The 15,289-nt window shown below is 39.1% G+C and overlaps 2 protein-coding genes across 2 annotated transcripts in view; both read left to right on the top strand.

Moving 5' to 3' along the window:
* The first annotated feature begins 310 nt into the window (after positions 1-310).
* mcm6l (MCM6 minichromosome maintenance deficient 6, like) lies at positions 311-7,760 on the top strand. The gene is made up of 17 exons (XM_046875826.1): positions 311-461; positions 1,167-1,313; positions 1,688-1,798; positions 1,985-2,234; positions 2,339-2,504; positions 3,189-3,334; positions 3,674-3,824; positions 3,959-4,100; positions 4,184-4,325; positions 4,411-4,518; positions 4,895-5,050; positions 5,136-5,264; positions 5,546-5,707; positions 6,126-6,234; positions 6,328-6,522; positions 6,626-6,765; positions 7,541-7,760. The coding sequence occupies exons 1-17, from the start codon at positions 367-369 to the stop codon at positions 7,661-7,663; spliced, it is 2,472 nt and encodes an 823-aa protein (XP_046731782.1). The 5' UTR covers positions 311-366; the 3' UTR covers positions 7,664-7,760.
* A 1,330-nt stretch (positions 7,761-9,090) lies between these two features.
* ahrrb (aryl-hydrocarbon receptor repressor b) overlaps positions 9,091-15,289 on the top strand; it is a 31,317-nt gene continuing 25,118 nt past the window's right edge. The window contains exons 1-3 of the mRNA XM_046875975.1: positions 9,091-9,380; positions 9,720-9,797; positions 13,252-13,433. Coding sequence (XP_046731931.1) covers positions 9,736-9,797; positions 13,252-13,433 — 244 coding nt within the window. The 5' untranslated portion in view covers positions 9,091-9,380; positions 9,720-9,735. The remainder of the gene's footprint in view (positions 9,381-9,719; positions 9,798-13,251; positions 13,434-15,289) is intronic.

Genomic DNA, 15,289 nt, shown 5'->3' with positions numbered 1-15,289 from the left:
AACTTTCTGTTATCACTTACACTTTAGCTTCTACAAACACTGGCCCATATCTAGAATAGTAGTCAGAAATCTTGCGATCACTCCCACAAACGTCTCCTTACTGACGTCTGTTTCATATCAACACACACCATACAAATCTGAGTGCCTTATAACTATAGTAAAAATAATATTTATTGATCACTGGTGTATTTTTTCCCCCACACAATAACAACACACACCACGTGTTAATCACGTGTTCGCACGTACCGCACAGGTTTCATTCGCTGTCACGCGAAATCAATTAACACCTTCCGACCAATCAGAATCGAGAATGCGTTTAATTAAACCTTCAATAAGCCGCTGTTTTTTCAGCCCCGGTGCTGGAAAATGGAGCCTGCCACAGAAGCCACCAACGCAGGCGTGCAAGTGCGAGATGACCTCGCTGAGAAATGCCAAAAACTGTTTCTAGAGTTTTTGGAGGAGTAAGTCTGGGCTTTCCTGCTAGTTTGAATATCAAAATAAACTTGAATCGGAGAGGGAGGATTAAATGTAATAACATTTCCTAACATTCGGGATTTCTAAATAATTGCAGTTGCGGCATTACGCCTGCAGATGGCACTCGTGAAACGTTTGAAAATTCGCCTTGAGCGTAAACACTATTGAACGGTTTTATCTGAATTGTTTGGAATTGGGATTTTTGGCAGCCTTTTTTGCGTCTTCTTAACTTTAGCATACAATTTGTCAGCATAAAACCAGTATTCAGATCAACCTTTTCCCATTTACACTCCACTTTTGTTCTCTCAAGCGAGACCGAGCTTGAATTGAATATGTTCAAATATTTGGGGTTTCTAAATTATTGCTGTTGCTGCATTGCGCCTGCAGAGGGCACTCGTGACCCGTTTGAAAATTCGCCTTTAAACCCTATTGAAGGGTTTTATTTGAATTGTTTGAATTGGGATTTTGTTTGGTAGCCTTCACAATTCATAAGCATGAAACCTGTATGCAGACTAATTTCCCCCTTTTTACACCCAATTTCTACATAATTTGGTCTTGTTCAGCTCTTCTACCAGCTAACAGGTCCAGACTCAAGGGTGGTTTTAATCATCTTTGACTATTAAGATAGTTGACACTCCTGCAATTCTAATACAATAAGTTTTAGCTCTGGACTTTTTTCTGTGTGATTTTAGGTTTCAGGATAAATCGGGCGACCCGCTGTATCTAGCAGAAGCCCAGGAGTTGATCCGACCTGAGAGAAACACTCTGACTGTGAGTTTCACCAACATTGAACATTATAATCAACAACTGGCAACCACTATACAGGAGGAGTACTACAGGTGAGTCATCAATAATAACTTTTTTTTTTTTTTTTTTTAAACTGCTGGAGGTCCAAACATCTAGACAGTGAGGGTTGGTTTTCCTGCAAATCTCTTCTAGACTTAATAATGCTATGTGGTTTGTTTTTTATTGTAATGTGTTTTTTGTGGTCAGGTTTAAAAAGGGTTGAGGTGCTTTCTCAACAGCCCAAGACTGGCAACTTGGTCATGTTGGGATTTGAACTTGCAACCTCCCAAACAGAAGTCTAATATCTTGAACCATTGAGCTACCACTTCTCACTATTCAACCGATGAGACTGAGTGTATTTACCCTTGAATTAAAGGGATGAGACAAGCAGGGCCAATCTGATCGATGCTGTCTATATTGTCTTTAGGGTCTACCCCTTTCTCTGTAGAGCAGTGCGCCATTTTGCCCGGGACCAGGGGAACATCCCGACATCCAAAGAGTTTTACGTGGCCTTTTCTGATTTTCCTTCAAGACAGAAGTAAAGCTTTGTTTTTTTCCCCTCATTCTCTAAGAATACAGAGCTTTTTTTTTTTTTGTACTGAATGCATTTTAATAGGTTCCATTTGTACAATAGTATGTATTAGGTTTCCAAAGTCATTACAATCAAGGCATCATATTCTGTTAATCTTTTTGATAAACCAGATTTGTTTTTCTTCTCCTGCAGGATCCGTGAGCTTTCGACTGCACGTATCGGCACTCTGCTGCGCATCAGTGGACAGGTGGTTCGGACTCACCCTGTTCACCCCGAGCTGGTTAGTGGTACTTTCCTTTGCCTTGACTGCCAGTCTGTCATCAAAGATGTGGAGCAGCAGTTCAAATACACGCAGCCGACCATCTGCAAGAACCCTGTGTGCGCCAACCGACGCAGATTCATGCTGGACACCAATAAGTCGCGCTTTGTCGACTTCCAAAAGGTAAGTGAAATGCTTATTAACTGGTTCCTTGCATTCGAACTGGCAGCACGGTGGGGAAAAACACCAGAATCCCGTGGGTGGAAAAAGCAACATGTTGGTTTCAGTTGCGTATTCAGGAGACTCAGGCAGAGTTGCCCCGTGGCTCGATCCCACGCAGTGTGGAGGTGATTCTGAGGGCCGAGGCCGTAGAGTCCGCACAGGCTGGAGATCGTTGTGATTTCACAGGCACTCTAATTGTGGTCCCTGACGTGTCTGCCATGGCTCTTTCAGGTGAGTACGGTGCTGTCCTGGATTTTGTCTTTTTAGCAAAAACTGCTTTGGAGTGGATTGTAATTGCCTGTAATTGTAATGGCCTTTTGGTTGTATCTGAGGTAAACTGCTGTTGCTGAGCAAATCCAACTTCCAGAGGTTCACTGATTAGGCATAACATTTAAGACCGGTGAAGTAAACAAGACTTATCTTTTCTACGTGGCAACATTAAGTTGGTGGGATATATCATGCAGCAGGTAAGGATTTCAGTGAGTTTGACGAGGGCCAAGTTGTGATGTCTAGACGACTGGTCTTCTCCAAAACTGCAGCTCTTGTGGTATGTTCCCGGTCTGCAGTGGTCAGTATCAATCAAAAATTTCCAGGGAAAGAATGCTGGTGAACCTGTGACAGGGACATTTTTGGCCAAGGCTCATGGCCCGTGTGGTTTGAGCCAACAAATGAGTAACTGTAGCTTAAATTGCTGAAGTTAATGCGTGAAGGATCAGGACTTCTTTTGGCAGCAAATGGGGGACCAACACAATACTAGGCAGGTGGTCATAATGTTATGCCTGATCAGTATATACTAATATTGAGAGAACTTGAACTGATGTACTTTGACACCCCATACATACACACCAAACTATTCCAGTTGAGTGTGGAAAAAGCACAGTTATTTTTATATATATAAAATTATATAAAATGCAGGCACCAGGACTGAGACCAGCAGCAGAGTGACTGGAAAGGAAGGCTTTGAGGCTGATGGGATCCAAGGCTTAAAGGCATTGGGAGTCAGAGAGCTCTCTTATAGACTGGCCTTTCTGGCCAGCTATGTTGCTCCCACAAACCCCAGGGTGAGTTTGAAGTGTGGTTTCTACAATGTTTCCTTTCAGTATGCCGGTGCAGTTCTGTTTCTAGCCTTTTTGGCACCCTGGGTGCCAATTTCTATTGTGGCTTCACCCCTATACTATACAACTCATTTTCAACAGTCCATAAAAAGGTTAAACACATTGCAAAATTGCCTGAATTCAAGTATTTAAGCATATACTGTACACTTCAGTAGAAAAGCAGGTAAATAAATAAGTGAGGGCAGGTGGTGGTCAGTGGCACCCCCTGAGCAAGTTACACCCTATGTTTGCCAATGCCTATAAACATTGCTGTCTAGGTGCAAGATTTTTTAAAATTTTGTGCAGTTTGGAGGGCAGGTGCTCCGTCAGGAAGACCAGAGTGCGGAGAGTGTGAAGAGCCAGATGACCGTGCAGGAGTGGGAGAAAGTGTTCGAGATGAGCCAGGACAAGAATCTCTACCACAACCTGTGCACCAGCCTCTTCCCGACCATCCACGGTGTGCTAGTTTTTTTTGAGTTGCTTAACACAGCTAGGATTATGATCTTAAAACTCCAAGACCCCAGACTTTAGGGTTTTATTATGAAGAGATTTTGTAGTTGTTTAGTTCACGATTCATTGAACCACTTGTAGGGAGTGATGAAATCAAGCGTGGGATATTGCTCATGCTTTTCGGCGGGGTTGCCAAGACCACCATGGAGGGAACATCTTTAAGAGGAGACGTCAACGTTTGCATAATTGGTGATCCCAGTACTTCCAAAAGCCAATTTCTGAAGTAAGCCTAACGCACTGCTGTGGAATTGAGTCATCGATCGAAAAATATCCCACCACTTGGCACACTTGTATCTTGTCTCTCAGGCATGTTGAAGATTTTGTTCCGAGGGCTGTGTATACGAGCGGTAAAGCCAGCAGTGCTGCCGGTCTCACTGCTGCTGTGGTTAAAGACGAGGAGTCTCATGAGTTTGTCATCGAAGCTGGAGCCCTCATGCTGGCTGACAATGTAAGTAAAATAATGTGGAGTTTTGATTAGATTTTCATCATTTGTGTGTTAAATTAAACCTATTACCTTCTACATTCTGGACCAGGGAGTATGCTGTATTGATGAGTTTGATAAGATGGACTTAAAGGACCAAGTGGCCATCCATGAAGCCATGGAGCAGCAGACCATCTCGATCACCAAGGCTGGAGTCAAGGTATAGAATTGAGGAAAGGTCAGCAGGAATGTCTGGCTGTTGATTGTGGCCCTCTAGATACGAAAGTCTTTCGACTTTCAAAGGATTTGGTGAGACTGGAGTAGCTGCAGCCCAATCATTTTTCTATGGGATCAAAGTATTTTGATTCTTCCCAAAGATTTTCTAGTGTTAAATCTTTTAACCCCTACGTTTTGCTTGTGACTGGAGCATTATGTATCATAATAGAACCTATTACGATTTTCTTTTTGGGAAACTCTAAACTTAAAATGAAATGGTTTGTCTCCATTTATCCATATAAAAAAAAAAATTCTTGACTGGAAATAACCATTAGCAATTTATTAGCAATAGCATTTTTGTGTGTTTGTGTATATTTCAGGCCACGTTGAACGCCCGCACTTCTATCTTGGCAGCAGCCAATCCCATTGATGGCAGGTACAATCGCTCCAAGTCTCTGAAGCAGAATGTAAACATGTCGGCCCCAATCATGTCCAGATTTGACCTTTTCTTCATTCTGGTGGACGAATGCAATGAGGTGAATCTGAAAACGCCGTTAATAGTATATTTTTAATCAGTTTTGAATTGTTTGCCATAGGTTATTAGAATGATGTGATTTGCAGGTGACTGATTATGCCATAGCCAGGCGAATCGTAGACCTTCACGCCAGGAATGTGGAGTCCGTAGAACGTGTTTATGCTGCAGAGGACATCCAGAGATACATACTATTTGCCCGGCAGTTTCAGCCAAAGGTCTGTGGAACAGTCGTTTTACATTTACAGCATTTGGCAGATGCCTGCTTATCCAGAGCGACTGAGCAGTTGGGAGTAAAGGGCCTTGCTCGCGGACCCAGCTGCGGTAGCTTGAAAGTGCTAGGATTTGAACAAATGACCTTCCAATGCCTTGACCACAGAGCTACCACCTCTCTAAAGAGTCCTAGAACTTTGGCACAAAGCACTCTGGGGCATTGTCATTGTTCAAGTTAATGGCTTGAATATTGAATTTTTTTTTTTTTTTATATATTTCCTCCTAGATCACACCAGAGGCCCAGGAGTTTGTAGTGGAGCAGTACAAGCGGCTACGTCAAAGGGACGGAGGCGGCACGACCAAATCCGCTTGGAGGATCACTGTGCGTCAGCTGGAGAGCATGCTGCGCCTGTCTGAGGCCATGGCCCGTCTTTACTGCTCTGATGAGGTCTGAGACAGGCGTGTGTGTGTGTGTGTGTGTGTGTGTGTGTGTGTGTGTGTGTGTGTGTGTGTGTGTGTGTGTGTGTGTGTGTGTGTGTGTGTGTGTGTGTGTGTGTGTGTGTGTGTGTGTGTGTGTGTGTGTGTGTGTGTGTGTGTGTGTGTGTGTGTGTGTGTGTGTGTGTGTGTGTGTGTGTGTGTGTGTGTGTGTGTGTGTGTGTGTGTGTGTGTGTGTGTGTGTGTGTGTGTGTGTGTGTGTGTGTGTGCTCATGATTCACTTTTTATACAAAGTTTTTCTCTTTTTGAAAGCTTTTGAGCATTGTCAGAATTCAGCCATATCTGCACCACCTAGCTTTTTCCTGGACCACACCACAGATCTGAATATCACTTTCTGCTACACTAATGTGAAATTTCTCTCCACAACCAAGGTTCAACCCAAACATGTAAAAGAAGCGTTTCGGCTTCTGAACAAGTCCATTATTCGCGTCGACTCGCCGGATATTAACTTTGACCAGGAACAAGATGACGATATGAACGGTCTCTTATAATTCAAATATTTGAATAAGGATTCTATATTTATAGTAGAATTTGAATATTTATAGGTCATACATTTCGATTCTTTATGTGCAGATCAGAATGAGCTGTTTGCTGGTGAGACAGAGGGTCAAAAAGGTGTTGCTGTTGATGCAGTGGAGGCCATGGACACCGGCGAGCCAGAGCGGGAGGAGAAGACGGCTACAGTCAAACAGGCTGTCCGGATGTCTTTTGCAGAGTACCGCCGAATCTCCAACCTACTGGTGCTGCACATGCAGAAAATGGAGCAACGTGAGTTTTTATACAGCAAACAGAAATGAATAGTGTCTGAATTGTCCATTATAATTGATGTGTGGCCTGGACCCTGGTTAGTGAGTAACTTTTTGCCTTTCAGTGGATGAAGAGTCGTCTTTAAAGAAGAGCGAGCTCGTCAACTGGTACTTGAAGGAGATTGAAAGCGAGATTGAGTCTGAGGCTGAACTCATTGCCAGGAAAAGTCTTATTGAGAAAGTGTTGCATCGGTTGGTCCATTATGTGAGTGCAGACGTATTTTAAGATGTCTTTTCCAGAGAAACTCCTTTTATGCAACTAATGTTGAGGTTTAAGGGCCCTATACTACCAATAGTGGTAGTTTGGTGGTGCTGGGATTTGATCTTGCAACCTTTTTTGAACCTTTCAATCTTCACTACAAGAATAACATTTAACATGTAATGCCCCACCCCAATACTCCATAATGGAGCCAAATGAACAAATCAAATTCAAAGTAACTTAAACATGGAAAAACATATTTTGCTTAGTTTAATGTCATTTATTCTGACTGACTGAAGTTATTATTGGCTGCAATAAAAAAATAGGAGCAAATCAGCAATGTTTTTGGGAGCCAAAAAATTGTCCACTTTATTTTGATCCAATTGTGGAACATATATTGTTAAAATGTGGTTTTAATTGATATGTAACATGCAGAACCTGTCAAGTTTGGGGAAGAAAGTAGTCTTTTATGGTTCTTGAGAGGCACAAGCATCACACATTCTTTTTATTTCTATGCAACAAACTAGGTGATTTAATAGTATGGAGATTTTCTTTGAACAAACTTGTATGTAAATGTCCAGATGGTCCACTTTCTCATTGAAATGTTTTTTTTGTTGCATAGAAACAAAAGGAAAATACATGCATCTCAAAACCATAAGACACTGTTTCCAATCATATGACAAGCTCTGTAGCCTACACATTGCTTCTATTTGTTTTTATTTATATTTGTTACCTTCACTTTCAAAACTTCAAATTGTATGCATTTTTCTTTTTATTCTAGGACCATATCATCATAGAATTGACCAAAACTGGCCTAAAAAAAGTTTCAAATGAAGGAGAAGAGCCTGTTCTGGAAGAAGACCCTTTCCTAGTGGTTAATCCTAACTATGTATTGGAGGACTAGAGGAGTGTGTTTGTTGATTTAGGGTTTTTTTTTTCCAGCCCTTCTTGGCAATGTATTATTAATTGCTTATTATAAATAAATTAAAAGTCGGAACGTGGTTCTTTTTGTCCTTCGTGGACTACTTTTCTTTACACTAGGTGGAGCAAATGTAGAGCAAATAGATCTCCAGCAGTCTGCCACTGTTTAGCAATAAAATACAACTTGAGTAAATCCTTCAAATTCAAAAACATTTACACAGGGGTTTAAAGCAGGTTCTGAATGAGTCAAGTTTAACCCCAGGTGAACATGAAGACAAATTCCTTGACCTATATGCATGCTGCAATTATTACAGCCATAATTCAAGGATGTATTATTAATGTGTTTATGGTGAATAATAATAGCAAGCCATTCACTTCACAAAAGCGCTTTTATTATTAGATTATTGAATGCATCGCCATGGGGGAAATGATCGTCTGTTGGAAGCTACTTGAAAAATGTTGATCAATAGTTTTTTTGGGTCCACAGTTGTTGCAGATGTGTGAACCTTGAAACTAAACATTCTGTTAATGCAAAAAGTACCTTTTTATGAAGTAGAATCTTCATCTTTTGTATAGTTTGTGCACTTTTTTTCATCAAATTCCACTATAACTAATATCCCAGTTTATACTGATCAGCCAGGACCTTAAAAGCATGTGGTCTGCTAATGAAAGTTGCACTGAAAGAAATACTTGCAAGTACACAAAATGGGCAACTATGATCGAAACGATCGTTCAGAGTACCATTGCTTGCTCCTGTCCACCACTGAAATCCTCTACAACGTGCACATGAGCATCAAAGAAGGTCCAGCAAGCCATGACAGAATGTGATTAGTCCTGCTGATTCCTGTTTTCATTGATATCATGTAAACAGCTGGGTTTGTGCAAACCACAAACATTGCTGCAGACCAAGTACACACCTCTAATGGCAACGCTTTTAGCAGGATTGTGTGCTGCCACTCTGCAAAAAACATGTTCATGTATGGTTTAAGGAATATAACAGGTCCACTGTGTTGACTTGGCCTACAGTACAAATTCCTCACATCTTAGTCTGAGCGAAGGATGTATTGGACAAACGAGTCCAGTCCATGAAAACCCCACATGGCAGCTTGGAAGAACCTGTTTCTGAGGTCTTTGTGCCAGATACCACAGCAAACCTTCAGAGGTCTTGCCTCCACCAAGCCTCATGTTTTGTTTTAGTACTTGGATCTGTCCAGTGCTTTAATCTCCTCGTTTGCATAACTATGCCTAAATAGACACCAAGTCTCTGCCGTAACTGCATCAGCTACAACGCGTTTTGGAACTAAGGGTAATAAATTTAACGATATTGGATTATATTTGTAAGTAATTGATTTATATCGTGATAAATATCGTTACTGAAAAAAAAAAACACTTTCATGTAAGCCGACACGGGCCGCGCGAGACGGACGTGTGCGCGCATCCTGAGAGCGTCGCGTGCCAAGCGCGAGCCTGAAACGCAAGGATGAAACCACCACCCCTGAGCTGAGTATATAAAGTCCAGAGACACATCTGTCCTGAGGAGAAGCGCACCACTCTCTGTTCCACCACACGTCGCAGATGCTGTCGGCTTTTGTATTAAATTTTTGACACATTTTTTAGTCTAGTTTCAGACTTTTCAATCCTCAAAGCGAAAGGAAAACGTCCTGGATTTACATAAGCTGTACCTTTTCTGTCACAATTCGGTGAGTGTTATTTATTTATAAACTAAAACTTCCTGGAGTTGAAAAAACATATAAATATATATTTTTCCCCCAATATAAATGCTAAACATTAAGAACCATTCATGCAACTTTAGTTTTTTTTTTACTGAAAAAAACCCAAAGAAAAAAGCCCACCTCAGGTTCTGGTGTACTAAATGAGGTGTATGTGTTACTGGGTCTATAGAGCTTCTTATGATGGTCAGCATTTCTTTCTACCATTGTAGTGTAATGATATAAAATACTTGATTAAATTCCTTAAATATCAATACTTGAAGAGAAGAAATGCAGGTAGGAGACTCACCTTTCATGTTTCTTGTGCAGTGTAGTGCCAGACATCATGATTCCTCCTGGAGACTGTATGTATGCTGGGAGGAAGAGGAGAAAGCCCATTCAAAAGCAGCTGAGTATTTCAACTTTCATTATATTCTTATATCCATCACCAGACTCGCAAATACGGACGACATCGTGATCGTGTATGGAGTTTCGATTTGCAGCATAATACAACATATTAGGATTGATCATGTTGGACGGGTGTCTGAAAGGTGTATGTCCATGAGACGCCAAAGTATTTGGACCTTTTTTACTGTTTAAGGCACCTGATGATTCCATACGTTTTTTTTTATGATATAATAAAAGTATTTCAACTTTGATTATATTCGGATATTCAATACCAGAGTTTTGTTCGACAACATAATACAAAATATTGTGATCGATCATGTATAAGTAATAGTATACCCTGTGGTGGGAGTGTTTAAAAGATGCATGTCTATGATCCATCCAGAGAAACAGTCTGGTCTTCCTTGCCAACCATTATGATTCCACCTGGAGACTGTCTGTATACTGGCAGGAAGTGGATAAATCCCATTCAAAATCAGCAAAATATTTCAATTGTTGTTGCAATCATAGAACAAAACAGCACAACTCTGGCGCAGTTGCACAAATAACTTGCCACGATTCAGTTTCAGTGAGATATTTCGACTCTTCGTGCATCACAGGACCCATAAATATGAAGGAATTTGCATTGATTGAGCCGTTTATTAGCCGTAATTCAAAGCCGTTTAAAGGTGCGATATTGATTCTTCCCAGTGCAAATGATCTACAATTTAGAACTCTTGATGCCAAAAGTATAGCAAATGAGTGAGAAACTCCATGCTGATGTGTTTATGTTTATATGGGCCTCTTGCCGTTTTATACACACACTCCACAGGCCATTGTAGGAGTTACAAAAAAGTCATGCAAACGTCATCAGACCGACATGACTATTACAGATCCTGTCTCGATAAAAAGGTTGATGTTTACAGACATGACACAGATTGCTCCTGAAAGTAGAACACGCCATCGTCACATGACTTGGCATACGCATGTGGAGATCCAGCACGGTTACTAAGAGGATGTCAGGCCTAAATAGTTACTGTTTATCAGATACACAATGATACTTTGGCAGCTTTATTGTTTAAGGATGGCACGATACCACTTTTCTTTTCCCGACAACGATACTGACAGTGAAACCTTGACTGTCAAATGATATCGATACCCAAATGATATTATTTACTTCGTTTTATTGAAACACGACATTTTTTTTTTTTTATGCTTACATTAAACACGTATTCAATATAATAATAAGTTCAATAAAGTGTTTTTTAAATGTAAACATTTCCAATTTCAAAAACATTTTTTTTCCAAACCTAATTCAAACTGTTACCAGATCTGATATCCGATATGTTTGCTCAGATATCTGATCTACCATTATTTATTTTGCAGCCTAATAGCAATACGTTTTCTATTATTGCTGCATCCTGCTTCATAAACCTTTAAAAAAATTCTACATTTTTTTTATATGTACGATATTATAAAAGGCTTTCAGGCTCCTTTTACAGTATGTTTTGGTTATGCCTTTGTACTGAGAAATACCGTCCTTCTTGTTTTGCAAGATTTGACTCAATCTGAGTGGAAAGTAGAGCTTTATACGCTTCAGAATTGTACCTACCTCTTTTATCAGCAGTCACATCATCAATAAACACAAGTGACCCAGTTTCATTGGCAGTTTTACATGCCCATGCCATAACAATGCCTTCATGTTTAAGAAATGCTGTGCTCAAGGATTGGCAGTAATTAAGATACATGGATTTTAAATATAAAACAGGATTTTGTTATTTGTATTTGATATGGTGGATGAAAATGGCTTCATATTTTGTATCGAAATACTTTATTGTTTTGTATTTTTGTCATTTTAAAATACTTTGTAAGAAGTCTACATGACATCATAAAAATGTGGCCTCTGATTGGTGCCTATTCAGTATTTTGCACAGACTTGTTGAGATCAGAACAGAAAATGTATCCATATGGAAGAAGGTGCTGAAGGTAGGAAATGTGCAGGCTGCCGAAGATTGATAAATAAATAATTGATTCCCGAATATTGTACAGTAATTGAAGAAGATGATCATGATTTTGCACACCATTGTACAAATGACCGCCTGACACAAAATATTTATTTATATTTATGATTAACAATGATTAATTAGAAACTAGTTACTCAGAAAATATAAAATAATATAAAATAAAATATATTTTGATGTATCTTTGCCAAACCGTGAATGGATCATGATCTCTTCCTTTTCTTTTTTCATGCTCTTCTTTTTGAATCATTCTTAGTACGCATTATTCTTGGTCTTGATCTCTTAATTGTGGACTTTGACAAAGATATTCCTCAAAACGTCATCAAAGGTGTTCTTGGCTTGGCTAGATGTTTTAAAAGGGGTTTTCTTCATCAAGGAAAGAATTCTGTGATTATACACTTTAGTTCCTTTCTAGATCTTGTAGGCATTTCAGTTTAGCTAGCTTGTTAATTAGTTTTATTTTAGTTATTATTTTTTTTTAAAGGACTTGTTGTTGATTTGGCAACTCCTCAAGTAGAGGAAGTGGTAGTTTAGTGGTTAAGGAATTGGACTGGATCTGAAGTCCCAGCCACACCAATCTGCCACTCCTGAGCCCTTGAGCAAAGCTCTTAACCCCATAGCTGCTCAGTTGTATAAATTAGATAAATATAAGTCGCTTTGCAAAAGGGCTTCTGCCAAAATGCTGTAAATCTAAATTTCTGCTATTTTTTTCTGATAGGTCTGTTATTTAATCATCTTAACGATGGCCTGCTTCACTTGCATTGACACCTCTTTGGACCCACCAAATTTCACACTTGTAAACAACTTAATATATTGTATCTCTTTGATTCATCATAAAATAATGGGGACTCTGCCTACCATAAAACTGCTTGTCAATCAATTACATTTGCCTGTAAAAATCAAATGTAAAATAAAATTCCTGAACAATAACAACACTATTTTTGTTAAACCTCTTAATGTCTACACTTTAAAACCATTCTAATTGCTTCCCTTTAAATCAATGGTGAGGGTGTAGAGAGGCAAAATTATGAAATTGTGTCCTACTGTTAAAATGATTAATGTGTAAATAAGTGTTCATGGAATTCAATCCATATTCATAACCCACCAGCTTTATAACTCACTTAGGTCACACTTTTATCCTGGATTTGTTTTATGTTATTGTGTTTTACACACAATCAAGCAGCTTTATTTATTTTTAGAATTAAAAAGTGAGGCTCTGTGTGTTGTTTGAGTATAAATCTTACACTATAATAAAAAAATTCAATAAAACACATGAAAACACTTATCAGATCCGGCTCACGTTCCAAGCTGCTTTTTTTTTTACAATGATTTACAAGCCATTTTTCGCAACAGAACTAAAGCAGCTGTCTGAAATCTACCTTACACTTAACCCTTTAACGTACTCTTCATGACCGAACCTGTTTTGTAACACGTCCTGTCTGTTGTGGTTCAAGCAGAAAACCAACAGGAGTGAACCAGAAGTCGAACCCGTCGAAGAGACACCGGGACCGACTTAATGCCGAGTTGGAGCGACTGGCCAGTCTGCTGCCCTTCACTCCAGAGGTCATCTCCAAACTGGACAAGCTGTCGGTTCTTCGTCTCAGCGTGAGCTATCTCCGCGTCAAGAGCTTCTTTCAAAGTAAGAACAAATACGCAGGGCAATTCTAAAGCATTTCAAGTCATTCCAATCCTGGTAATGCTGTGCCATTGGGCATTTGCGAAACTTATGTATGCAGAAGAAGGCTGATAGCCCTTTGCTCAGCCCAGTGTGTGATTTATATAATTTGCTTGAGGTTCATTTACATTGTAATAGATTGTTTGGCAGATAAGAAAACTATCTAACTGTACAGCTTAACTTGTCTTCATATTTAGTGTGGGAAGTAAAGAAACATTAGACCACATGCATTATGATTAAAATTTGGAATTGTTCAATTGTTCATTGTTCACACATCCTGGGATTGTCATGATGCCTATCATGTGCATTAAAAATAAGCTTTCATGTGTCACCTGCTAGTGTGACTCTAAGATCAAATATTCGCCATGCATGTGTACACCCAGTTTTAAGTATTCAGAAGACGCCCTGGAATCTAAATAGTGGAGGGAAAAGATTTAAGAAAACAACCATGCCAGCTGGCCTTTTGAATGTTATGGCTCTGACTGAGTTGGTTTGGCTTGTGTTGACTTTGCCATGGTTCTTTTGTTCTGAGTGATTTATTTCTGGAAGGCCAAGAATAAAGATTTTTTTTTTTTTTTTTTGTGAATCATAATGGCAGTGTTATTGTAATTAGATCACTGGCATTAAAATCGGATTATTATTTTTGTCTATATATGTGCAATCTGTACAACTGCACTGTACACGTCTAATAAATGCTTCTCTTAGGATTCTATAGGACTCTATTCAAGTATATCTTGCAGCATGTTGAACAATAATACTCAAGCAAGGGTATGTGGATCCTTCGAATTTTGGGATTTTAAGGTGTTAATATTGCGGCATGACACCATATCATATAAGTAAATCCTGGTCACGTTTAACTTCCTAGTTTCACTTACGTCAATTCAAATGCACAGGTTGTGTTGTTTTTGTGTTTTGTTATTTTGTTTCTCACTTACTTGAACATTTGTTTGATGCAAAAAGGTTTTACAAGGTCACCACCATCCCTTGTTGACTCCTTTACAGCTAAACACTGTCCAACATTTGAACATGAAAATAAGAAATAGAAATTAAGGATAAAAAAACAAAGTAAATGAATGTAAAAAATATAAAGTATAAGAAAAAAAGAAAAAAAAAATGTTTTATATATATATATATATATATATATATATATATATATATATATATATATATATATATACATGAATATTCAGCTCTGGTTAAAGGAAAGACTTTGTATTTCAAATTGAAGAATATACTGTACCAATGTCTGGACATACATTTGTAAAAAAATTTGACCTGTGATTAAATGACGCTTGTTGCATATTTTGCGTATTTTGATCTACAGCCTGTTGGACAAACGGAATCATCTTAGCATGCTAGCTGAAACGTGGGACAGAGGATAAAGGGACACATATCAGTTCAAGATAGTGCTCATTGAAAGAAAGTTGTGAATCCCAACTGGCTACTTTATTATTAGCGCCCCATCCTATCCGAGACCAAATAAAATTCAATCCCTTTTTTACTTATTTAGATTAATATATCGCACTTCTTACTGTTTATAATCTTAAACCCTCTTACTCATTCTCCCCTGATTGGCTTTTTGTCAATCATCATGTAGTCTGGCTTCTTGAAAAGCTAAAGTTTAAAGATTTGAGGTTTTAAGTAGGCATATTTCTACCCTGAACGAAAAAAGAAAGATAAGGAAAGCTACTTTATACTTGCCACATGTACTTTTACAGCACTGTAAAATTATTTCTCCACATGTACCAGCGATGTTAGGAAGCCGGGGTCATCCATATGGAGTTAAGGACGTTGCTCAAGAGCCCCAAAAGTGGCAGCTT

This window comes from Silurus meridionalis, chromosome 20 (genome assembly GCF_014805685.1).
Source record: "Silurus meridionalis isolate SWU-2019-XX chromosome 20, ASM1480568v1, whole genome shotgun sequence".
NCBI classification, from domain to species: domain Eukaryota; kingdom Metazoa; phylum Chordata; class Actinopteri; order Siluriformes; family Siluridae; genus Silurus; species Silurus meridionalis.
Note: the sequence above shows the minus strand (reverse complement) of the source record. Positions and strands in the feature narration are given on the sequence as shown.

Coding starts and splice junctions, on each gene's coding strand:
- mcm6l (XM_046875826.1), top strand. CDS start 367: ATGGAGCCTGCCACAGAAGCCACCAACGCAGGCGTGCAAGTGCGAGAT. Junction 4,326..4,410: donor CCCTCATGCTGGCTGACAAT/GTAAGTAAAATA, acceptor ATTCTGGACCAG/GGAGTATGCTGTATTGATGA. Junction 4,519..4,894: donor TCACCAAGGCTGGAGTCAAG/GTATAGAATTGA, acceptor TGTATATTTCAG/GCCACGTTGAACGCCCGCAC.